The sequence below is a fragment of the Xyrauchen texanus genome, chromosome 48 (genome assembly GCF_025860055.1).
Source record: "Xyrauchen texanus isolate HMW12.3.18 chromosome 48, RBS_HiC_50CHRs, whole genome shotgun sequence".
NCBI classification, from domain to species: domain Eukaryota; kingdom Metazoa; phylum Chordata; class Actinopteri; order Cypriniformes; family Catostomidae; genus Xyrauchen; species Xyrauchen texanus.
In genome coordinates, this window is record NC_068323.1 from 19262308 (window position 1) to 19288533 (window position 26226).

At 44.8% G+C, this 26226-nt stretch overlaps 2 protein-coding genes across 2 annotated transcripts in view; one reads left to right on the forward strand and one right to left on the reverse strand.

The window, feature by feature from the left end:
• The window catches only part of LOC127639435 (collagen alpha-1(VIII) chain-like), a 31113-nt gene extending 13785 nt beyond the window's left edge, over positions 1 to 17328 (forward strand). The window contains exons 2-3 of the mRNA XM_052121449.1: positions 12412 to 12748; positions 13679 to 17328. Coding sequence (XP_051977409.1) covers positions 12415 to 12748; positions 13679 to 15606 — 2262 coding nt within the window. The 5' untranslated portion in view covers positions 12412 to 12414 and the 3' untranslated portion in view covers positions 15607 to 17328. The remainder of the gene's footprint in view (positions 1 to 12411; positions 12749 to 13678) is intronic.
• On the reverse strand, positions 16607 to 25707 carry LOC127639436 (basic proline-rich protein-like). The gene has a single exon (XM_052121451.1). The coding sequence runs from the start codon at positions 19963 to 19965 to the stop codon at positions 18340 to 18342; it is 1626 nt and encodes a 541-aa protein (XP_051977411.1). The 5' UTR covers positions 19966 to 25707; the 3' UTR covers positions 16607 to 18339.
• Positions 25708 to 26226: the final 519 nt, after the last annotated feature.

Sequence of the window (26226 nt, forward strand, 5' to 3'; positions counted from 1 at the left end):
AAAGACCTGCACTGGCTGATTAGGTGGGAACATGGAATCATGTGTACGTGTGCCTGTATGCATGTGCGTGTGTATTTTGGCATCTGCTGCTGTTTACTGTTGGCACCTCATTATCACCATCTTGCTGACTGAAAAGCACACTAAGGTGCGTCAAATTTAGTTGCCTGACCCAAAACAGCAGAACCGTGAATCCTTTTTCCAGCGTTATAGAAAACCTGCACCCCATGCTTATTTTATTTACAACTGTCTTTTGTAAGAGTTTGAGAGTAGACAATGCAAAACATCCGCAAAACATCCAAATGATAAAATATATATCTACACAAACTCGTTTCATCACTACAAGTTCTATATATTGAAAATAGCCCCAGTGCAGAAAAACTGATTTGCTGAGATGTTACAGTCTACATTGGATCACTTGGCATGTTGCATGTGCTTGTTATTGTATAGTGACTTCTGGTACTTTATTTAAATGCAGGGACTATGTCCACTGAGCAACCTGGGAAGAAGAGCAGGTTTTTCACTTATTCCAGTAAATTTCCATGACTTTTCCATGGCCTTCCATACATTTGTTATTATGGGATTAGGATTTTTACAAATCATTTAATAGAGATTTTCATATGTATGTCAGGCACCAATCCTTGGAATCAAAGGGATTCTTGAAAAGTACTCACAAACAGCAATATCAATTAGCTGATTCAATATTTAAAAACAGAGAACAACTAGAAAAAGGTTTTTAAACTATAGCAATGTCCATGATTTGTAAAATTATATTAATTTCCATTACTTCACTTATCTGGAAATTCCCTGATATTTCCAGGTGTTCCATGACCTTAGGAAGACCAAAAGTGCCTTAGTCAAGTCAAAATACCTTTCACTGCAAGAGTTACTGGGTTCAGATTGAGGACAAGTCCACTTTTTATGTTACGACTTGACTATGGTAAGGTGAAATAAATTGGACACTGAAGACAGAAATTATTTTCTTTCTGCTCCTCAATAATTTATACAAAGGCTTCAGAGGTGAGTAAGGCCAAAATAATTAGTAAAGCTGTAAAGTATCATTGACTCTTCAGGTTGTGTGTTCTCTCAATCGGGGGCTGAGCATAGTTCAACATTCATATCATACCACCCTATTATCAACTACTGTATATGGTTGACACCCAGCATTTTCTTCTTCAAACTCATATTTGTTTATTGTGAATTGAAGTGAAACATCTGGAAGCAGTCAAAAAAGTTGAAGTAGAAATGGAAATTTGATTATTTTAAAATAAGGGGCAGGGCGATAACAAAGCTGTGGCATAAAACCAAGCAGACAAACGTTGCGGTTGTAAATGTTGGCAAAACAACAGAGAGAGAGCGAGAGAGAGAGAGAGAGAGAGAGAGAGAGAGAGAGAGAGAGAGAGAGAGAGAGAGAGAGAGCAGAAGATAACATTGGTTCATGCCTTCTGCCTTGGACATGTACATGTAGCTTTGCTGGTGTTCCGTTATTCTTCTCCTTGTGGTTTTGACCACTGTCTGTCAATATATTTATTGTCTTATAAGAAAGGTGGGTAGCCTTTGGCTTAAGCACAGAAAGCTGTACTGTACATTTTTCTGACATACTTGAACATCCAAGTTAACCCAGAAGGAATAAAGTGAGAACGTTATTTCGGCTTAGTGAATTTTATAAATAAGCATGGAGAGTTAGATTGGACAAGGACTAGGGTTTGGGTTCAGAATGAACATATGTCTTGGACAACCTTGGACTACTTTATATATATATATATATATAACTGCTCCTGTACAAAATGTCTTGAGATTGCTTTTAAATTCCTGTAAAACTTTATGCAGGCTGGGTATCATGGATTCATAGTGCAGTTGATTATATTCTGTGTCACTTCTTTTAGATAAGGCCAGAGAAATGTCCAATTTTTATGTCCTAATTTTTGGTCACAGAGAAAATTGGACAGTTGTCCACTTTGACTTGCAAGTCACGCCAAAAATAACAAGAGAGGGAGTTGGGTCAGAGGCTCAGCCCAAATATTGTTTTTCCAAAGTCACAATTCTTGGCTGAACATGGTCAGCACTAAGAGGAATAACACAATATCCTTCAAAAACAAATCTGGGTAGAGTTATAAATTAGAGAGTCCTGCCGAATTAAATTCAGTAACAGTCCTCCTCCAAGTCTCGGTTTTGTGTTTGGTGTCTGCTCTCAAACAGATAAATTAATGAATTAATGAATGTATGAAATATAAAGGAGTGAATTAATTATTAAATTAGTGTCCGACTGTGTGAAGTGTCTTCATTTCCGAACAGTCATCACTCCACTGTTATTTTACATTTTGATATCATCATTTCTAATCAAAATATTGAACATGCTTCCGGATGGTTAGCACTGTGAATCAAAATTAAGGATTAAATTATTTTTTCTGGGAGACTTGTAATTTCTACACCATTAGCTGCACCAAATGTAATTGGAATCTTTTTAAATGGCCTGACAGGGTGTGGCAAAACAACATTGGCTCACAATGGTGAGTAATTTAGGGCAGGACTACCTGACTATGAGCACAGGATTCTGGTGTGCTGGTGTTCTTAACTAGTTTCAGATTTCTTAACTAGTTTCTACTTGGTCAAAAAGCTTTACCAGCTATATTTTGCTAGTAAACAGCCTAGCAATACTGGTCCATCAGTTAGACCAACACCAAACCAGCACTAATTAGCATAAACCAACTTGGACAAGAATGGAAATTCATATTGGTTGAAGAGTCAGCAATAGAGTGGGGTACCTAGAGCGGGGTATCTGTCTTTTATGTTGAAAACTGTCTAAAATGGGCCCTCTCCCTGAGAAAAATTCAATTAAAAAGATACTGGAAGATGTGGAGAGACATGGATGAGTTGGAAAATATCACAATCATCCTGGATGACAGCATCTCATGTAATATAGATTATGTTTGAACTTGTCTCTTTCTATTCAAGCTTGGTCAATCAAGATGTTTACAGTAGCACAGAAAAGGGAATCACATTTCTGTCATCCCACCCACACACTGATCGGATCTCAACGTCTGTGTTTTAGCATGAAGTAATCATTCTGTAAAAAGCGTAAAAGCTTTTAAGGGAATATTACAAGTTAAGCTTAAATGACAGCATTTGTGGCCTAATGTTTATTACCACAAAAGAAAAAAAAAAAGAAAAATGCAACTTTTCATTTGTTTCAAAAAGTACAAAATCATGGTTACATTAAAGTACTTATAATGGAAATGAATGGGGCCAGTCTGTAAACATTAAAATTCACAATGTTTTAAATGTTTAGCCACTAGATGTAAAAATGATTGATCTTGAAATTATGTAATTATTTGCTATAAAATCTCTTATCACTGTAACGCACACAAGTTGAGACAGTCACAATGTAAGTCAAAAACTGTGTTTATTTGCAGGCAGGCAAAAGTACATACAAGGGGCAAATCCAATGAAGAGTAGTCGTGGGAAGCGTAGGGTCAAGAGCCGGGGAATCAAAGAGATGAACAAGGGGGCAGATCTAGTGAGGGAGGTGAACGATAGCGGGGGTTGAAGTGGGGAAAACAGTTAACAACTATGGACAAGACAAGACGGGATAAGCGGGAGCGAAAGACAGGGAAACGAGAGGAATAGGGAGTTGGCAAGCTACGAGGGTAATCAAGAGTGGGGAAGTCAAAACTAGACGCGACTAGCGAGGGTCAAAACACGGGAATCTAAATACATACAATAACCAACACCCGTGAAACGGAAGTGCTGGGTATTTATAGGGGAAGGTGCAGGTGTGAACAATGAAGGTGACGAGACGAGTGCAGGTGAATCTAATGTGTGGGGATAGGATGCGCGTGAGTGTAGGTGGTCATAATGTTCTGGGGGAAGAGCCGAGTGCGCCAGAGGGGGGAGATCGTTTACGAGCGAGAGCTCGTAAAAGCAAAACCGGGCGTGGAAGCCCGATGGAGGAAAAAGAGCGTACACGCTCAGGGGGGCGGACGAGGGAGCGGGAAGCGAGCATGCTCGCGGAGTGCCTGTGAGCGAGAAGGGAGATAGTGTACGTGTGTGAGGAAGCTGAGATGGGGCAGAGGAAAGGGGTTCGTGACAGTACTCCCCCCTCTGAATAGGACGGCTCCTGACGGCCGCGCTCGGCTGCGAGGAGCGCGAGGGAACAGAACGAGCGTGTGAGCTCGTGGGGACAGAACGAGCGTGAGAGCTCGTGGGGACAGAACGAGCGTGAGAGCTCGTGGGGACAGAACGAGCGTGAGAGCTCGAGGGAACAGAACGAGCGTGAGCTCGCGGGGAGCAGAACGAGCGTGTGAGCTCACGGGGGCAGAAGGCACAAAAGGGAGATGAAACAGTCCATGGGGGTCAATGGGCAGTTCAAGGCAAGGTCAAGGGGAACATAGTGGACAGGCGGGTTGTCGGGAGGTCTAGGGGGCAGCCATAGGGCAGAGACTGGGTCAGGAGGTCTGGAAGGCGACTGGAGGACAGGGACTGGGTCCGGGGGTCTGGAAGGTGACCACCGGACAGGAATAGGGTCCGGAGGCCAGGGAAGAGGCCACAGGACAGGTAGAGGAACGGTAACAAGGGGAGCAGGCAAGACCCAGTGAGGAGAGGTTTCAGGGGGCGGAGCCGTGAAAGGCGGAGTCGTGGAGGACTTGGGAGACTGAGCCTTGGAAGGCAGAGCCGTGAGAGACTCGGCAGGCGGGGAATTGAGAGACAGAAGAGGCGGCGCCGAGGGAGGCTCGGGGGGCTCCGGAGGCAGAGCCGAGGAAGGCTCAGGAGACGGAGCCGAGGGAGGTGGAGTCGCAGGAGGCCCCAGGGGCAAGGCCCTGGTGGGCTCTGGAGGTGGAGCCGAAGGAGGCTTTAGGGGCGAAGGCCTGGAAGGCTCAGGAAGTGGAGCCCATGGAGGTGGCGCCGTAGGAGGCTCCAGAGGTGAAGCCCTGGAAGGCTCTGGAGGCAGAGCCGAGGGAGGTGACGCCGTGGGAGGTGGCGCTGTAGAAGGCTCCAGGAGTGAAGCCCTGGTAGGCTCTGGAGGCAGAGCCGGGGGAGGTGGCGCCGTAGGAGGCTCCAGAGGTGAAGCCCTGGAAGGCTCTGGAGGTGGAGCCAAGGGAGGCTTTAGAGGCGGAGCCGCAGGAGGCTCCAGAGGCGAATCTCTAGAAGGCTCTGGAGTCTTAGGGAGCAGAGCCGTAGGAGGCTCGGGTAGTGGAGCCGTGGAAGGCTCGAGAGGCGGAGCCGTAGGAGACTCGAGAGGCGAATCTCTAGAAGGCTCTGGAGTCTTAGGGAGCAGAGCTGTAGGAGGCTCGGGTGGTGGAGCCATGGAAGGCTCAAGAGGCGGAGCCCTAGGAAGCTCTGGAGTCTTTGGGAGCAGAGCCATGAGAGGCTTGAGGGGTGGAGCCATGAAAGACTCGAGGGATGGAGCCTTGAGAGACTCGAGAGGCGAAGCCGTGAGAGGCTTGAGGGGTGGAGCCATGAAAGACTCGAGGGATGGAGCCTTGAGAGACTCGAGAGGCGAAGCCGTGAGAGGCTCGTGAGGAGGAGCCCTAGGAGGCTCGTGAGGGGCCCTTGGAGACTCGTGAGGCGGAGCCCGGGAGGGCTCAGAGGGGCGAGCAGAACCCGGCAGAGCCGTGGGAGACTCTGAGGGCGGAGCAGAACCCGGCAGAGCCGTGGGAGACTCTGAGGGCGGAGCAGAACCCGGCAGAGCCATGGGAGACTCTGAGGGCGGAGCAGAACCCGGCAGAGCCGTGGGAGACTCTGAGGGCGGAGCAGAACCCGGCAGAGCCGTGGGAGACTCTGAGGGCGGAGCAGAGGTCTGCAGAGCCGTGGGAGACTCTGAGGGCGGAGCAGAGGTCTGCAGAGCCGTGGGAGACTCTGAGGGTGGAGCAGAGGTCTGCAGAGCCGTGGGAGACTCTGAGGGCGGAGCAGAGGTCTGCAGAGCCGTGGGAGACTCTGAGGGCGGAGCAGAGGTCTGCAGAGCCGTGGAAGACTCTGAGGGCGGAGCAGAGGTCTGCAGAGCCGTGGAAGACTCTGAGGGCGGAGCAGAGGTCTTGAGCACCAGACGAGACTGGGGAGAAGGGGCCCTCTTCCTTCTCTTACGTCTTCGGCCAACAGGGGACGTGGCCATGGGGACGGTCGAGGCTACAGGCGCTGGCTCAGGGGGTCGAGGCTACAGGCGCTGGCTCGCTGACCGTGGCAGACATGGGCGCTGGCTCACCGGCCGTGGCAGGCAGGGCGCTGGCTCGCTGGCCGTGGCGGCATGGGCGCTGGCTCGCTGGCGTGGCGGCATGGGCGCCGCTCGCTGGCCGTGGCGGCATGGGCGCCGGCTCGCTGGTCGTGGCGGCATGGGCCCGCTCGCTGGCCGTGGCAGACATGGGCGCTGGCTCACCGGCCGTGGCAGGCAGGGCGCTGGCTCGCTGGCCGTGGCGGGCATGGGCGCTGGCTCGCTGGCCGTGGCGGCATGGGCGCTGGCTCGCTGGCGTGGCGGCATGGGCGCCGCTCGCTGGTCGTGGCGGCATGGGCGCCGCTCGTTGGCCGTGGCAGGCATGGGCGCCGGCTCGTTGGCCGTGCCAGGCTTCGAGGCTGGGGCCGTGACAGGCCTCGGGACTGGGGCCGTGTCAGGCTTAGGGACTGGGGCCGTGACAGGCCTCGGGACTGGGGCCATGGTAGGCTTCGAGACGGGGGCCGTGGTAGGCTTCGAGACGGGGGTCTTGGTGTGGAGCGCTGGTTCAGTGTCTGCCTCCCCCACAGTGAACGAGGAACCAGAGTACAGTAGGGCGAGGTCAATAAACTGAGCCAGGTTAAGGGGCAGCGACCACCAGGCATTAATGATGAGGTTGGCTCATTCAGACCACATTGAAAAATGGTCTTCAGAGCCACCTCATTAAAATTCACCTGGTACGCCAGGACACAAAAATCCATAATATAAGCCTCCACGGTTTGGCTCCCTGACGCAAACCCACGAGTTGGGCCGCTGGGTCCATAATGCCGAGGGCGGGGTTATGGGTTACACAACCGCTGCCTCGCATAAAAACCCCTTGGTCAGCGTCTGAAGAGCCGTGAAACCTCTCCGGGGGTGGAGAGCTTACGGCGCTCAAAAACGCATGGGAAGCATAAACGGGCTCAGGGGCAGACACAGGTGACGCAGGGTGACAAAAATCAAAAATCGCACGTACCTGCTGGCCCTGGGCTGTGAGCGCGCGATCATGCTTCCACACCGTAGCTCCTCGCGCTGAATGTGACGTGTTCCTCCGCTCTAGTGAGCCGCGCGAATCCTCAGCGCGACGCATTGTGACTGTCTTCGGTGAGGTTGGTTATTTTGTAACGCACACAAGTTGAGACAGTCACAATGTAAGTCAAAAACTGCGTTTATATGCAGGCAGGCAAAAGTACATACAAGGGGCAAATCCAATGAAGAGTAGTCGTGGGAAGCGTAGGGTCAAGAGCCGGGGAATCAAAGAGATGAACAAGGGGGCAGATCTAGTGAGGGAGGTGAACGATAGCGGGGGTCGAAGTGGGGAAAACAGTTAACAACTATGGACAAGACAAGACGGGATAAGCGGGAGCGAAAGACAGGGAAACGAGAGGAATAGGGAGTTGGCAAGCTACGAGGGTAATCAAGAGTGGGGAAGTCAAAACTAGACGCGACTAGCGAGGGTCAAAACACGGGAATCTAAATACATACAATAACCAACACCCGTGAAACGGAAGTGCTGGGTATTTATAGGGGAAGGTGCAGGTGTGAACAATGAAGGTGACGAGACGAGTGCAGGTGAATCTAATGTGTGGGGATAGGATGCGCGTGAGTGTAGGTGGTCATAATGTTCTGGGGGAAGAGCCGAGTGCGCCAGAGGGGGGACATCGTTTACGAGCGAGAGCTCGTAAAAGCAAAACCGGGCGTGGAAGCCCGATGGAGGAAAAAGAGCGTACGCGCTCAGGGGGGCGGACGAGGGAGCGGGAAGTGAGCATGCTCGCGGAGTGCCTGTGTGCGAGAAGGGAGATAGTGTACGTGTGTGAGGAAGCTGAGATGGGGCAGAGGAAAGGGGTTCGTGACAATCACCTACATCTTATCAGTGTAAAGTTGGTCCCTTTCACTTCCATTCTAATTCTAATTGACCTTACATGTCAAAAAATGTTCTGCCTTTATAAAAATTCCTCTGTTTGTTCTGAGTGACCCGTCCATACTGACACAATAACATTAACATTGAAAAAAAAAAATACATTGACTAAATGTATTTAGTCAATGGAGCCATGGAGAAGGACTTTCGGTCCGCACCAAAGTGCTTCTGGAAAACCGTCCGCCACCTTAGGAGGGGGAAACGGGGAACCATCCAAGCTGTATACAGCAAAGATGGGACGCTGTTGACCTCAACCCAGGAGGTTATTGGGCAGTGGAAGGAGCACTTTGAAGAACTTCTAAATCCCAACACGCCGTCTATGCTAGAGGCAGAGCCGGAGGCTGATGGGGGATTAGATTCTATTTCCCTGGGGGAGGTCACTGAGGTAGTCAAACAACTCCGCAGTGGCAAAGCCCTGGGGATTGATGAGATCCGACCAGAAATGCTGAAAGATTTGGATGTGGAGGGGGTGTCATGGGTAATACGCCTCTTCAACATTGCGTGGAAATCTGGGACAGTGCCTAAGGAGTGGCAGAACGGGGTTGTGGTTCCCCTCTTTAAAAAGGGGGATCAGAGAGTGTGTGCCAACTACAGGGGTATCACACTTCTCAGCCTCCCTGGTAAAGTTTACTCAAATGTGCTGGAGAGGAGGGTTTGGCCGATTGTCGAACCACGGATTGAAGAGGAACAATGCGGTTTTCGTCCTGGCCGTGGAACGACAGACCAGATCTTTACTCTCGCAAGGATTCTGGAGGGGGCCTGGGAGTATGCCCATCCGGTCTACATGTGTTTTGTGGATCTGGAGAAGGCGTATGACCGGGTCCCCAGGGAGAGACTGTGGGAGGTGCTGCGGGAGTACAGGGTGGGGGGGTCCCTTCTTCGGGCGATCCAATCCCTGTACGTCCAAAGCGAGAGCTGTGTCTGGGTCCTCGGCATGAAGTCGAGTTAATTCCATGTGAGGGGACAATGGAGCAGGAGGTTGGCCGGAGAATCGGGGCAGTGGGGGCGGTACTGCACTCGCTCTATCGCACCGTTGTCACGAAAAGAGAGCTGAGCCGGAAGGCAAAGCTCTCGATCTACCGGTCAATTTTTGTTCCTACCCTCACCTATGGTCATGAAGGCTGGGTCATGACCGAAAGAACTAGGTCGCGAGTACAAGCGGACGAAATGGGCTTCCTCAGAATGGTGGTGGGCTTCTCCCTTAGCAATAGGGTGAGGAGCTCAGTCATCCGTGAGGAGTTCGGAGTAGAGCCGCTGCTCCTTTGCGTCGAAAGGAGTCAGTTGAGGTGGTTTGGGCATCTGGTAAGGATGCTCCCTGGCCGCCTCCCTAGGGAGGTGTTTCAGGCACGTCCAGCTGGGAGGAGGCCTCGGGGAAGACCCAGGATTAGGTGGAGAGATTACATCTCCACACTGGCCTGGGAACGCCTCGGGGTCCCCCAAACTTCCCTATCCCGAGCCACACTAACCAGCTCTGACTGGGGGACCCCGAGGCGTGGAGCAGCTGCCCCCGCGACCCGACTTCGGATAAGCTGTTGAAGATGGATGGATTTATGACTAAACCAGTTGCGTGAGTTGGGGTGGACTATTGATCAACAGTGGACCATTAGGTGGCGTGTTCAGAAAGCTGTTTGAAAACAAATGTTTATTTTTGCAATCACGTTTGGTAATGGCACAGAAATTAAGCACTTCAACTTTAACTTGTATTGAACTCTGAATATTCCAATAAGATTTAAAAAATTTTCTGTGACCCTCATTTAAAGCAGGATGCCCATTCAGCTCTGGGGTCGGGCTCAGGGCTGGACTGGGAAGAGAAATCGGCCTGGGATTTTACATGTAAACTGGCCCAACATTTGTCCTTTTCTTTATATCAAGGTGCATAACGCGGCGGCTCATTTTAACTTATCACTGCCCATTCAGCACATTTCGCAGCCGCTCGGTTCTCCCGATGGCCAGTCCACCCCGATCAGCCCCAAAGTGCGTCGGCCCAACGGGAAAATGCCTGGTATGCCAGATTACCTGTCCAGCACTGGCCGGGCTTGATTTTGGTTCATTTATTGAATTTTAGCTAAGCTGTCAGTTGGGTTCTAAAACTCCAATACTCTGAGAAATGTGGCTGGGATTCCCATGGTTCCAGACTGCAACAGGAACTCATTTAAAGTGCAATTTTATATAAACTGTAATTTTTGTTGACATCTAGCCATATCAAGGTGCTTTTTTGAGTTGACACAACTAAATTGTCCAGCTTTATTAACATATTAAGTTGTAATTCTATCAATTTGTACTAGTCAAATTAACAAGTGTATTTGTCATCTCAAAACTCACTTAACTAAGTTGTCTGATCAAACAAAGACTTGCCAGCATTAGCCTGCATTACAGCACAAATATATAATGAGGTTAGTGTTGTAGGCTTATTTGTTTTGTTATTTGCAGACTATCTTTGGGCTGCTGTTGTTGTTTTTGTCATCACTGTTGATTAATAGTTGTGTGGTGATGTTAAAGTGTATTTGCTAAGTGCACTCAATGATGGACTCAAATACATTATATTTAAAATAGAAATACAACATACCTCAGTTGAAATGTATCAAAAATAAAATACCAAATACTGTGTGGTCTTTTTTTATTCATTATTATTTAATTTTTTTACAGTGTAACAGTTCAAGATAGCATCAAGTATTAATAAAACTTTGAGAGAAGAGGCATACTTACTATCAGAAACAATTATGTATTCATCTCATTATGGGTTAGAGACAATAGTTTTTAACTGTACATTTAATACATTTTTTAAATGACAATTTTTAAGGTATGAGCTTTAAAACACTCACAGAAACTTTCTAAGTTTTGTGCCCTCTAGTGGACATGTTTAAAAATGACCAAAGTCTTGTATTCTTTTAGTATAGGCATTTTTTGTTTTAACTGCATACACTATTTTCATGCATTATTCATTATAGGAATTTTGAATGTTACTTTTTAATATGCAAATATATGTTTGTTCCTGTTTCAAGTATTGAATTATAATGCATATGGCACAGAATAAGTAGGGATAATGTACAGCAAGCTGTTTACTACTACAAGATAAATATTGACTGCTTAGTACATGCTACTTACTAAACAAATAAAAAAACAAACAAATAAATAAACTTGAAATATTGATTTACTGGTAAATTCAAAATTATTTATCATGGGAGAAGAAAGACCACTGACACTGGTTTTGTTTGGCTATTGTAATATGTTAATATGTGAGTAAGCATTGAGAATATCTCCATGTAATATGAACAACAAAAGGAACAATATACTGTGGAAAGCAAATACATTGTTGAATTGAGTTTTATTATTGATCTTAAATTGAATTAAAAAGTTTGGTGCTCTATGAAAACATACTGTAATTATTAGAAGACCATTTATTGAAATGTGCTGCAAAAATGGCTTGTTCTATACTACCACAATGTCAGATGAATATATTAACACATTACTGTCCACATTTACCTGTGAAATACACCTATTCACTGTTTAGAAATTTGGCTTGCCCAATCACGGTGACTTAATAATGAGGAAGTAGTATCGATGATATTGTGTAAGCTGTGTAAGCACAGCAGAAGTGCTGTTTCTCATTTAACATTTGAAGAGGGTGTTTTAATAGTCTTATTGGATTTCAGAACTTAATTTCAGGAGGAGCAGGTTCATCTAATCTCACAATCACTAGATAATATAAAGTGACAATTCATCTGGCATCCATCCTCCGCTTCATCTACATATTAATTTTGCATGGTCTTCATATACATTAATTTCCCTTAATCCATTAACATGTATTATGACTTTAAGTAGTCTGGGGGGAATCTTGGAGCACAGGTTAAGTCTCAAGCTCGTTTAACCATTATATGAAAGCACAAAACAAAAAATAGTTCTGTTAAATAGTTACCATTATTTATAGGAATATGAAACAAATACGGCTTAATTGTTTTTTGTCTGATAAGAGACAACTAAATCCTGAAGAGATCCCTCAAAATATGTAATGCCAATATACAATTGAAGTATATTGACATAGCAAAACCACTGCAGGATTAATAACATCTTTCAACAATGAGAACACACATCAGAAATGATTAATGTCCTGGCAGACTCTAGATAATCAAATAACCATATGTTTGCCAACCGAACTCTTAAACCTGACTTCTCGAAATGTGCCGCTTGAGAAAAGAATAGCATTGCTTTTAATGCACTGGCTGGTTTTCCAGCTAGCTTTCCCATGTAAAGACATAGGAAATGTTTTGTGTTGTTCCAAGAGAACCAACTCCATCTCCTCCACTTTATTCCACAGGATATGGCTGAGCCTCTCCTCTCTGCCCGCTTGTTTGTACTGGTGGAGCACCTCTTTCTGTTACATCATATTCATGCAGGGGCATTTTATGGGCACCAACCACTGCCTCAACAGCACCAACCACTGCCCCAACAGCATCAAACACTGCCCCAACTGCACCAACCTCTGCCACAGTTACCTCACCTGCTGCATGGCAATGAGGGAATACCCCAACACTATTACAATGGGAAGGAAATGCCACACTTGCCCTATGAAAATGAGATGCCTTTGGCTCTACATTATGGAAAAGAACATCCACAGATACCCATGCACATGGGTAAACCCAATTTAGGAAAAGGTTGGGTTTAAAACTTGCTTGACAATCACTAACACTCTCAAAAATGTATTGTATTGATGAAAAATAAAACATCAAGCAGCATTAAAAAGTACAAAAATATATTATTGTAGGACAGTTTTGTTTGCCATAACATACATAAGATAATATGGACAATACTTGATGGAAATTATTATGCATTTCTGGACAGGGATACTGTTTAGATGAAGTCTAGTTAGGTGAAATTGCCAAGTTCTAAGATAATATGCACTATCAATAATGAAATCTGGGAGATCATAACCACATTATTAAGATATAGTTAAATGATAAACAGTATTAGACAGAGCTGCAAATGATAACATTGTATAATTGAGGACAGAGCAATGGTTGCCAGATCCCCATGTATTTGACTGACAGATAGCAATTATATATATTTTTAAAAGGTTAACTTCTTGAAAACCCTACTGTCAGGTTTTTAATGATGTTTATGTTTATGTTTATGTCAAACATATAAAATATCATAACACATAAGGATAGCATTAGACCAATATACATATATTCCCTTATAATCTTTTAATTGGTTTAAAATCGAATCCAAATGTAGGCCAGCACACAGATACAATTAAGATCATAGAAAATGCTTTGCATACGCATTTAAAACAGAACTCACTCTTGTCTGATTCCTGCTTTTTTCATTGCCCAAAACACCAAAATACATCAAACATCATTAATAGTAATATATGAAACTGTCATGGTGCATATGGCTACAGTCTCCTAATAGACATATTGCTTTATATAATTTTAGCTCTATTGCATTCACTCTTAAACAGATGCATATATATATATATATATATATATATATATATATATATATATATGTTGATTCTTACTTGCAAACATCCAGAAATACATACAATTATTTATTTATCTATTCTTTTTTTCATCCACCCCCAGGTGAAACTATTCCAAGAGGAGAGAAAGGTGTCACTGGCAAAGCTGGTCCAATGGGGCCTCCAGGGCCTCAGGGCCCCCCAGGGCCTCAGGGCCCCCCAGGACTTCCTGGTCATGGCATCCCAGGACCTCCTGGAAAACTTGGTCCCCAAGGTCCACCAGGATTCCCTGGGATTGGAAAATCAGGAATGCCAGGATTGCCAGGAAAACCTGGGGGCATAGGTTTACCAGGACCAAAGGGTGAATTAGGACCAATTGGTGGTGGAGGGCCGATAGGATTGCCAGGACCTCCAGGTCTTCCAGGACCCCATGGCTTACCAGGTGTGGTAAAACCAGGTGGACAAGGACTTCCAGGACAACCTGGGCCCCGTGGAGGACCTGGAGATAAGGGCCTTCCTGGGCTCCCTGGCGTCCCTGGGCTAAAAGGTCATAATGGAATTGGTCTCCCAGGACTGCCGGGTCTAAAGGGGCCTTCTGGACTTCCAGGGCCACCAGGACAAGGAGGGATACCAGGTGTTGGCAAGCCAGGACTGAATGGACTACCTGGGGCACCTGGATGGCCAGGTAAGCCTGGTGCACCTGGAGAACCAGGACTGGCAGGAGTTCCAGGGGAGAGAGGGCAAACAGGGCCACCAGGACTACCAGGTTTTGGTAAACCTGGTTTGGATGGGTTGCCAGGGAAACCAGGTCTCCAAGGTGGAAGAGGTCAGTCAGGTCTCCCTGGTTTACCTGGGAGTCCAGGCTTGCCTGGATTTGGCAAGCCTGGATATCCTGGCCCCAAAGGTGAAAAAGGGTATAGTGGGTTGCCTGGCCCTCAAGGCCCAAAAGGTGATAAGGGTCATGGTGGTCTTCCTGGAATGATTGGACCACCAGGTCCAAGTGGCCTTCCGGGTCCTCCAGGTCTCTTGGGACCTCCTGGAGGCATTGGTTTCCTTGGTCCAAAAGGAGAGGGAGGTTCAGTAGGACCAAAGGGACAACTAGGTCCAAAAGGTGAACCAGGACCTGCAGGACTTCCAGGAACATCAGGATTTCCAGGAGGAGTAGGGCAGCCAGGACCTAGAGGATTACCTGGTTCATTGGGGCCTAAGGGTGAAAACGGACACAAAGGCTTACCTGGCCTACCTGGAGCCCCTGGAAAGCCTGGCGCAAAAGGAGAAGGTGGATTTCCAGGAGAGAAAGGTTATCCAGGGCCTATGGGGATCCCAGGATTGAAGGGTCCAGCAGGACCAATAGGACCACCTGGTCTCCCAGGGCCAAAAGGTGAATATGGTCCACCAGGAAAACCTGGACCACCAGGTGAGGGAAAACCAGGACTTCAAGGCCCATTAGGTCCTCCTGGTATACCTGGGACTGGTGGGCCCACCGGTCAACATGGAAAACCTGGTCCTCCTGGCCCTCCTGGGCCACCTGGGCCTCCTGCTCAGTCTCCTGTTGCTGAGCAAATCTTTCCTGAGACAGGTCCTGAGCTAGATGGATTCAAAGGTGGCTTTAAGAAAGAAAAGCCTGGTGGCGCTATATTTCACAGAAATGGCCAAGAGATGCCTGCATTTACTGCTCAGCTAACAACACCATTTCCTTCAGTTGGGCAACCTGTTGTCTTCAACAAGCTTCTACATAATGGAAACCAGAATTACAACCCTCAAACAGGCATCTTCACTTGCAAAATACCTGGAATTTACTACTTTGCCTACCATGTTCACTGCAAAGGGGGAAATGTATGGGTGGCCTTGTACAGGAACAATGAGCCAGTTATGTACACATATGATGAATACAAAAAAAGTTACCTGGATCAGGCATCAGGGAGTGCAGTGCTGCCTTTACAAACTGGAGATACTGTACATGTCCAGCTACCATCAGACAAAGCTGCAGGACTTTATGCTGGTCCATACGTCCACTCATCATTTTCTGGGTATTTATTATATCCTATCTGAATATGTGAAAAGATGTGACATGACCTAACAGTAAAAATTTTAGACCTTTCAAACATCAACTGTGCGTGTGCCAACAGTAAAGAGACATGTTAAAAAATTTAAGAATTGAAGGGAAACATTATTAATCCACTTTTTTTTTTTCTCCAGAACTAGCTGGTCAGGACATGCATTAACAAATTAACAAAGTTCGTTCAATTTGTTAAGTTATAGGTCCTTTTTGTATGAGGTGATGCAAAGGTATATCCAGTGTTGTGTTTTATATCTTGGCATTTTGTGCTACATTGGAAATATAACTTCAAATACAGTATATCGGTAGTGAGATAATGTTGAATATACATTTTAAGCATACACATTATTACATGTCTTACAGTATTCAGTATTTCATCAATATGGATCTAGCACTTTGAGAGAACTCATATTACATTATTTATTTGTGCATATTTCCTATTGTTTGGTAGTCTATAAGTTGTGTATAGATGTGGTCACACTAACTACATATCAGTGTAAAATGATGAAATACTTAGATTGTCAGAAATTGAGAATGTTTTGTTGGCTAGATGTTCGATATGCACTTTTCTTCTGCTGTTGTAGTAGTTTCTCATTATACCATCTCAATTAACTTAAAGAGAGTAAATAAGTACATAAGGGTTTATGTTTATTTTATTAGCTTTAAAGGGATAGTTCACCCAAAAATTGTAATTGTCTCATAATTTACTCTCATACCATTCCAGATGTGTATGACTTTCTTTATTCAGCAGAACACAAACAATGATTTTTAGATACAATGCAAATTAATGGTGATCAGACCTTTGTAGCTCCAAAAATCACATTAAGGAAACATAGAAGTAATCCATAAGGCTCCAGTGGTTTAATCCATATCTTTAGAAGCAATATAATAGTTGTGGGGGAGAAAAATGTAAGTCTTTTTTTTTTTTTTTTACTGTAAATCTCCACTTTAACTTTTACATCTAAAAGTGATAGTTAAAGTGGAGATTTAGAGTATACAAAAAAAAGTACCTAATATATCCCGTCTGAAGATATTTCAACACTGGAGTCTTATGGATTACTTTCATGTTTCCTTTATGTGATTTTTGTAGCTACAAATGTCTGATCACCATTCACTTGCATTGTGAGTACCTACAGAACTGAAATATTATTCTAAAAATCTTCATTTGTGTTCTGCAGAAGAAAGAAAGTCATCTGGGATTGGATAACAGTAAAACCAAATGTACTGAACCTAAAATGTAGGTTCTTTCACACTGATCAAATAGACTAGGTCATTGTTTATTAATGTTTATCAAACCAAAGTTTATTTGATGTTAATGTGTACATTGTCACCATTTCTAGTTGACAGGCAAATTTTATTCAAGCACATGAACACCAAGTTCAAATCAAGCAGTCTTTGATATTTGATCTTAAAATGTTTGATGTTTGATCCTAAAGTTTTATGTAATTTATTTTTTTTAGATTTACTACTGAATGCCTAAATTTGTATATGTGCAAAAAGATGGTGGTGGGGCACAAAAAGAAGGAATTTATTATATTTTGTATTTCTGACAGTGTGCTTAACTATTAAATGAATACTGATTAAAGTTATTGTTATTATTAATATTACTATTAATAATAATAATAATAATAATACATTAATTTGACTTAAATTGTTTGAATTTGTAATTGGGGAATTAAAAAAAATAAAGAAACCTTGGTTTTATTCTTTGAGCATCTAAGTGCTTTGTCATTTTTGGAATTTGACTCTTGTGATTCACCTAGGGGAAAAATTAAGTCATTCCCCTTCCACACCAAGGAGGACTGGAAACGTCTGCACAAGTAGAATAGGTATATGAAGTGGTTAGATGGTTCATGTTAAATGAAGGAAAGAATGTTTTGTATGGGTGTTCATATGTTTGATATATCAGGGTGCTTCTGCTTATTTGTAAAGTCGATTATGATCGTGACTGTAAAGGAACTTTTATGGCACTTCTATCAAAGCAATCATATTGATCCTGTAGGATCGAGCAAACGTCAGCATATGCCAGTGAAAGTTGCAGTGAGCACATAATAGTTGCAGAATCATTGAATTAGAAACAGAAAATACACTGATGATTTGAAACCCAGTAATCATGATGAATTAGTACGTCTTGACAGCTCAGGAAGAAAAGATTAACTATGTTATCTGAGAAAGACATTTTCAATCCCTGCTTTCTGTAATGAACTGAGGAAGTGGGAGAAGGCAGAAGGGTGATTGGGATCCAAACGCAGTTTATTGAGAAGGAACACGAAAAGAAACAAACGCTGGAACAAATAAAAAGTCCACGATGGGAAAACATAGGCTAAGTGCTGGGTAAGACACAGGAAGGTCGACACGAAACACGGTGCAGACGACACGAGACACGGTGCAGGTGAGCGAGACCGTGACATAATCCCCCCTCAAAAGGACCGGATTCCAGACGGAATCAACAAAAGAAAACAATAAAAAGGAATGAAGAACCCAGGAAAGAGGGGGTAGACTGGGGGGAAAACAGACAGACCAGGGGGAGAACAAGGGGCACAAAGACAATTCACGGGGGTGCAAGGGGTGCTGAGACCGGCCAAGGGGGCAATTAGGCAGTCCACGGGAGTCAGGCAGACCAGGGAGGTCGAGAGGACAGACAGGCAGACCAGGGAGGCCGAGAGGGCAGGCAAGCAGTCTATGGGGGTATGCGAAGGGGACCGGGTCCGGCGGCCTGGGGGGCATCAACCGGGCAGGGACAGGTCCAGGAGACAGGGAGGTGGCCACAAGGCAAGGACCGGTTCAGGAGGTCTGGGGGGCGTCCGCTGGGTTGGGACAGGTTTAGGAGGCCAGGGAGGCGGCCACAGGACAGGGATGGGTTTAGGTGGTCTAGGTGGCGGCCACTGGGCAAGGGCCGGTTCAGGGGGCCCGGGAGGAGGAGTGGCCACTGGGGAAGCTGGCGGAGCCAAGGTGGTCTTCTGAGGCGGAGCAGTCGTGGCCTTGGGTGGCAGCACCGAAGGAGGCCTAGACAAGGACGCCGGAGACCCTGGGGGTGGAGCAGAGACAGGCAGAGCCGTGGCAGACTCAGGCGGTAAGGCCTTGGGTGGGTCAGGAGGCGGAACAGTGTTGGGCGGAGCCAAGGGACGCGATGGCGTAGAAGGCTCAGAAGGCGGAGCTGGGGGAGCCACTGGAGGCGGAGCCGAGGGGGGCTCAGGAGGTGGAGCTGAAGGAGACTCCAGAGGCGGAACCGAGGAAGGTTCAGGAGGCGGAGTCGAAGGTGGCGAGGGCGAAGAAGGCTCTGAAGGCGGAGCCAAGGGAAGTTCAGGAGGCGCAGCAAAGGGTACCTCAGGAGGCGGAGCCGAGGAAGGCCTAGGAGACGGGGTTGAGGAAGGCGGAGCCGAGGATGGCTCAGGAGGCCCAGGAGGCGGAGCTGTGGGAGGCTCTGGAGGCTGAGTCGAGGAAGGCTCTGGAGGCGGAGCCGAGGGAGGTGGCGCCATAGGAGGTTTCAGAGGCGGAGCCGAGGGAGGTGGTGCCGTAGGAGGTTTCAGAGGCGGATACCTGGAAGGCTCTGAAGGCAGAGCCGAGAGAGGGGGCGCCATAGGAGGTTTCAGAGGTGGAGCCCTAGAAGGCTCTGGAGTCTCTGGGAGCAGAGCCGTAGGAGGATCGGGAGGCGGAGCCCTGGGTGGCTCGAGAGACTTGAGAGGCGGAGCCCTGGGAGGCTTGAGAGGAGGAGCCCTGGAAGACTCGAGAGACTGGAGAGGTGGAGCCCTAGGAGGCTCGGGAGGAGGAGCCCTGGAAGACTCGAGAGACTGGAGAGGCGGAGCCCTAGGAGGCTCAGGAGGAGGAGCCCTGGAAGACTTGAGAGACTTGAGAGGCGGAGCCCTGGGAGGCTCGGGAGGCAGAGCCCTGGAAGGCTCGAGAGACTTGAGAGGCGGAGCCCTGGGAGGCTCGAGAGGAGGAACCCTGGAAGACTTGAGAGACTGGAGAGGCGGAGCCCTAGGAGGCTCCGGAGGAGGAGCCCTGGAAGACTCGAGAGACTTGAGAGGCGGAGCCCTGGGAGGCTCGGGAGGAGGAGCCCTGGAAGGCTCGAGAGGCTTGAGAGGCGGAGCCCTGGAAGGCTCGAGAGGGGAGGCTGGTGCGGCAGGGTGCGCCAGGGACGGCTGGAGAGTCTCCGCTGTGGGTGGTGAGGTAGGGTCCTCCTTTATCACGCCCACAGTAAAACATAGGCTAAGTGCTGGGTAAGACACAGGAAGGGGTGCAGGCAGACAACTTCCACGAAGGGGAGGGTAGTCCTCGAACGGGCGACACAACAGGGAAAACACAAACGGCTGGAGGCTGCAGGGAACAAGAACAAAGGGCATACAGAGCATAGAAAAATACGAGAACGAGCATAAAGCGTCACCATGAAACACGAAACGTTAACGCACGACAACGGGAAGGGAAAACAGCGGGGTTTAAATAAAGAGACAAGGTAATGACAAAATGACAGACAGGTGCGGACAATAACACGCAGACAGGGCCGGAAACGACGGGAAGAAGGGAAGTGTAGTTTTCACAGAGACAGTGAAACACGGGCAGACATGACAGGGAGCGTGAACGGTAAAACAGAAAACACGGGCGGACAACAAGGGAGCGTGACATGGAAAGTGACTAGTGACGGGTGAAACAGAAAACACGGGGCGGACGACACGAAACACGGTGCAGACGACATGAGACACGGTGCAGGTGAGCGAGACCGTGACACTTTCAAGTACTTATTTTTGATGCATCTATATTTGTTTTATTTATGAGACTTTGTGTAAGACGCAATGCAGATCATCGGACGCTTGAGTCCTGTTTATGATTTACATAGCCTACAGACGTTTTATATATATATATATATTTGGTCCTCTCATAAAATTTCATAATTTCCCTAAACTTGTAACGTTAATGGTATAGTAGGCAGGCACGGAGGCAACTGAGATTCGTCCTTCGCCACCTGGATTGAGGCAAGTCACTACACCACCACAAGGACTTGGCTGGTGTAAGAAAAAAATCCATAATTAAAACCTTACATCACTGATGTGCCGACTGCTGGCAGGAATCCATTTTCATAATGTTTGAATTATCTATTTATTTTTTACAAGAATCTATTCAGAAGACATTAATTGATCAACTGGAGTCGTGTGGATAATTTTTTTGCTGCCTAAATAAGCCTTTTAGACCATCAAATATCCAGCAGCCTAATGGCACCTGTTTACTTACATTATAAGGACCAACAGAGCATCAACGCTTTTTCTAAAAATCTTAATTTGTGTTCCGCTGAAGAAAGACAGTCATACACATCTGGGATGGCATAAGTATTAGCATATAGATCTTAAAGGAATGGTTCACCCAAAAATAAATAAAAAAATATCTCAGTATTATTATTTTTGGGTGAACCATTCCTTTAAGATCAATATACTAATACTGGGTAGGGCCTAATTTCTTCATGGCATGGATTCAAAAAGATGTTAGAAATTCAATAATTAACATGCACAATATTGTTATCGTGAGCATTTCAAAATACCATGAAAATATCTAGATAACCTTTTAACCAAATTGTTTACATCTTCTGAATGCACTGTAGCATTTCCATCAATAAATCAACATTCCCAACACTAACTCTTACAGTAATAGGATGACATGCCAAATTACTAGGAAACTCAAAAATTCATGTTTCATTTTCAATTAAACTTTTCCCTCAAAATGTTACTATTGTTGTTACTTGTTCATTTGTAATGAAAATAAACTAAAGTAATAAATTAGAGGAATGCAAAATAAAAGCATTGGACTTTTGAAAGCCACCAGGTCTTTTTGAATCTTATATGGTTTGAACTTTGCAAATTTACTTTCTTTGTGTTCTTTTAATTTAAAACGTCTATCTAAATCTTGTAACTAAGAACAACAATACATTTTATTTATCTTTCAACCTGTTTTACAATTCAATACAATACCGTGATAATACATGTACCGTGATAAATGCTTCAGAAATTATTGTGATATGAAAATGTTATACAGTCACATCGCTTCACAGAATTTTTGCAGATTTGTCAGCTGCACATGAAGGGATGCACATGGTCAGTAACAATACTCAAATAGACTGTGGCATTCAAGCAATGATTGACTGGTATTAATAGGCCCAAAGTGTTTTCAAGAAAACATACCCCACCCCATTACACCACCTCCAGCTTGGACTGTTGACACAAGGGAGGTTGGGTCCATGGATTCATGCTGTTAGCGCAAAATTCTGCCCCTACCATCTATGTGCCTCGGCAGAAATCGAGATTCATCAAACCAGGCTATGTTTTACCAGTATTCAACTGTTCCGTTTTGGTGTGCCTGTGCCAACTGTAGCCTCAGCTTTCTGTACTTGGTTGACAGAAGTGGAACCCGACATGTCAAAAGTCTATTTTTGTTTTGCACCACAATTGTACAGAGCGGTTATCTGAGTTACTGTAGACTTTCTGTCAGCTCGACCAAGTCTGGCCATTCTCCGTTGACCTCTCTCATCAACAAGGCATTTACATCCACAGAAATGCCGCTCACTGGATGTTTTTTGTTTTTAGCACCATTCTGAGAAAACTCTTGAGACTGTTGTGTGTGAAAAAATTATAATAATACTGTGATGACATTTTTTCCCCATACTGATGGTTGATGTGAACATTAACTGAAGGCCTGAACCATATCTGCTTGATTTTATTAATTGCACTGCTGCCACACAATCGTCGTATTGGACTTCTGCTTTGATATCATAGTGGTCTTCTTTTATGACCAATACCAATACATAAAAGAATGATTTATTATATGGATAATTGTATTTTTTTTTTTATTTAAAATGTTTGCAATTAGCTTTCATTTTCAATATAGATGCTCAACAGAGACAAGCTGCTTGTTTGATTATTCTTTAGTGACACCTAAAATGTGTAAATGCTCTGATAGTAATTTGCATCTGCTCATCTGATTCAAGGGCAACTTTGAATAAGAAAATGAAGTTGAGAATAAAATAATTAATTTAAATGTTTGACATGTCTCCAGTCTTTTACACAACACTGTTTATTTGGACATGAAATGACTTTGTTTAACCACAATGGAAGTCATGAATCAAATCCTTGTTTTTATCCAGTTTGACTTTTGTAATAGGCCTAATGATACATTTGACCTATTTATACTTTATATTGCTTTTAAAGTTAGCTTCACACAACTTTTTGTTATCATTATTTATATTCTTATTAATATTATTTATAATAAAAATGTTTTAAGACTGGATTTAAAATCATTTAAAGATGGCAACTCTAATTTCTCCATAGAGCAGCTCAATCCAAATAAGGCAAACTCTGTGAAGCAACGTGTTCTCACACACAAGGCATCAAATACTACTGTTTGTATAAGAGCCTTGCACATCACTATATGGATGCCGAAAGCACCCTCTAGCATCTGTATTCTGACATGGCCAGAAATCGCATTGTTTGCAATGAGAAAACTTTGTTGTCAATAGACTGACGCAAAGGGCATCAGAAAACGATCAGCATGAAATCATATGTCGAGGTCATATAATGAAGTTGCCGCAAACTTGCCGCTCATAACTTTCAAATGCAAATTAACTTTGCAGCAAACTCTTCATTGTCACTAGAAGTTTGTAGAGGTTCACCAGTACCAGTGAAGAGCTGCAAACATCCGGCAAACATTTGCGTGAATCGCAAGCTAATTTGCAGATGAAAATGTGAAAGTGGTGAATTTGCGGCAAGTTTGTGCGTGACGTATTAGTCTGTAATTACAATGGAGCTTCTGAGACAACCAAATTCGAATCCTTCCATTTCAGGGGTCAGACTCAAAAGACAACAACACGATGAGCAGTATTTAAGTTTAGGATTTACATAGACAGGTTCAGTTAATGCACCACGATCTTTAGGTGTTGTATGTCGGGAGATTTTAGCTAATGACTGCATGCAACCTGTTAAACTCCATAGACACTGACACCAAGCATGCTGAGGTAGCGGGAAAAAGAGAATTGTTGGAGAATTTGTCAAAATAAATGTAAAGGCCACTGAAGCTTCATATCACCTTGCGCTGCATATTGCCAAGGCGGACAAAGCACATAACATCAGAGAGACATTGATTCTTCTGGCAGCAAAAGATATGTGTTCCTTGATGGTAGGAGCCTCTAAGCTTGATTCTATTCCACTCTATGACAACACAGTGGGTCTGCGCATATCTGACATGGCACACACACACACACACACACACACACACACCAGTACTCGCGCACACACACACACCTGTACCCGTACCCGCACACACACACACACAGACACACACACATCCATACCTGCACACGCACATAGATACACATCTGCACACACACACACACCCCTGTACCCGCACACTCATACACACAAACACACCCACCCACACGCACACACATACACACCCGCACACACACACATACACACCTGCACATACACACCTGTACCCGCACACACACACACACACTCCCACACCCCTGTACCCGCACATACACACCTGTACCCGCACACACACACACACACACGTACACACACACACACACACTCCCACACCCCTGTACCCGCACACACACCCACACACACATTCACACCCAAACCCCCCACACACAAACACACACATTCATACCTATACCAGCAAACACACACCCGTACCCGCACACACACATACCCGTACCCGCACACACACACACACACACACCCCACACACACACACTGGGCACTGGGTGGCCCACATTCTTTGACTTTGAAAACCCCTGCATTAGCTAATTTTAATTGAGTAAATTTAACAAGCAGCAAAAAAACATTTTGCACTGCTGTTTAACACTTGATTGGTTTACACTGATCCTACATGGTGTACTTTAGTAGACTGTGCTTTTCAGATAATTACATTTATTGAAATGTTTAGAAGAGAAACCTGCAAAACTTGTTTTCAGTGATTTAGACAAGCTCAAGTTTAGATGGATCTTTTGGATGTGATGTGACAGCATTCATGTAGGGGGAAGATTATTAGGGATAAAAACTTTAACTCTGTTCCTCACACAATGCTGGAATACTTTTATAGTGCTTTATGTCATACTTTTATCTCTGTGTTATTGCTGATAAGTGTTTAGTTTAAGGAGTAGGGGTTGGATTATGGCCTCAACCCTGGTCCCAGAATACTCCCAAAACTGAACATTTTAGTCCCTCACTTGACACACCCATTTCTGCTCATGGAGCCTAAAAACAAGCTGATGAGTTGAATCAGGTGTGTTAGATAAGAGAGAAATCCAAAATGTGCAGTTTTTTGGGTACTCCAGGACCAGGGTTGGGAACCACTGGGTTAGGTGGTCTAAATGTAGAACAGTATAAGTGTAATGTGTAATTAATGTAGTGTAATGTAGTGCAAGTACACTAATATTTTAAAAAGTAGAATAAAAACATATTGCGATTAAACAAATACGATAATATTCAAAGAGTGGCAGTGACTATTTTATCTGCCATGTCTCTTAACAGATGCTGGAGGTGCTTTTAGTGTCATATAGTGACATGCAAGGCTCTTGCACTGTAATTGCACAGTAATTCTTTTCTGTAATTTTGTATCTCTTAGGACTGAGAAACATTTGTGCATGCATTAAACAAATGTCATTCCTGTATAAACAGATACATGGGCGTAGGTTTTGTTTGAAGGTTGGTAGGGACATATTGCAAGGATAATATTCAAAATGTTGTCATTATGAAAATGCGAGAAAATCAGAATGGTAATATAGGCAAAATAACATTATTACCTCATTCAACAAGTCTCTTTTCCTTTTTCTCTGCCACACTATATTAAATATTAGCCTATTTAATTGTTTTTAAGAATTTCTGAGGAATAAACTAATTAAGAATGACCACTAGGGCTGCACCGTTAGGAGGAAAAATGTGATACATGATAAACTTGGATAATGTGACAGCGATATATACAATGCGATATACGTAAGATTAATGGGTCCAAATTAATTGCTATCTTTTTCAAGAAGATTTACCTCGAGAAAATGATATCTAAGGAACATTAAGTGAATTTCTGTAAAATGCATTATCCAGCATTAAACAACTGGAAATCTAAACAAATGGTAAATTAACAATTAACATGTGCATAATGACATTACAAGATATGTAAGCACAGCGTAGTTCTAGCGGGAAGACTAGCAGCTGTACATCATCACATCATTAGCTGGGTAATTCCCAGCCAATGCTTTATAAGTCTGCTCACAATCTATCACATTGCTGTTTCAGTGTGCTAACACAGCAACCTCCACCACCCCACCACCACCAGTCGAATCCCGTCCTGCACAGGCGGTAGGCTCCTCGCCCCTGCCTCCTATCTCCGGAAGGATATGATGGTTCCGAGTACAACTTCTTTGGACCGTCAGACGGGGCCTACGCCAAAGAGAGACATTACATTTCTGTTTTTATATTCATCAAATAAATGTTATCTTAAATTTCACTCAAGTCTGCAAGTCTTCTTGATAGAAAAATAATTATGGGGAGAATGGATCATTGATGTTTTCTCATTGCTTATTCATATGTTCTTACATTTTTATCTGAAAAATACATAACAAAGTAGGC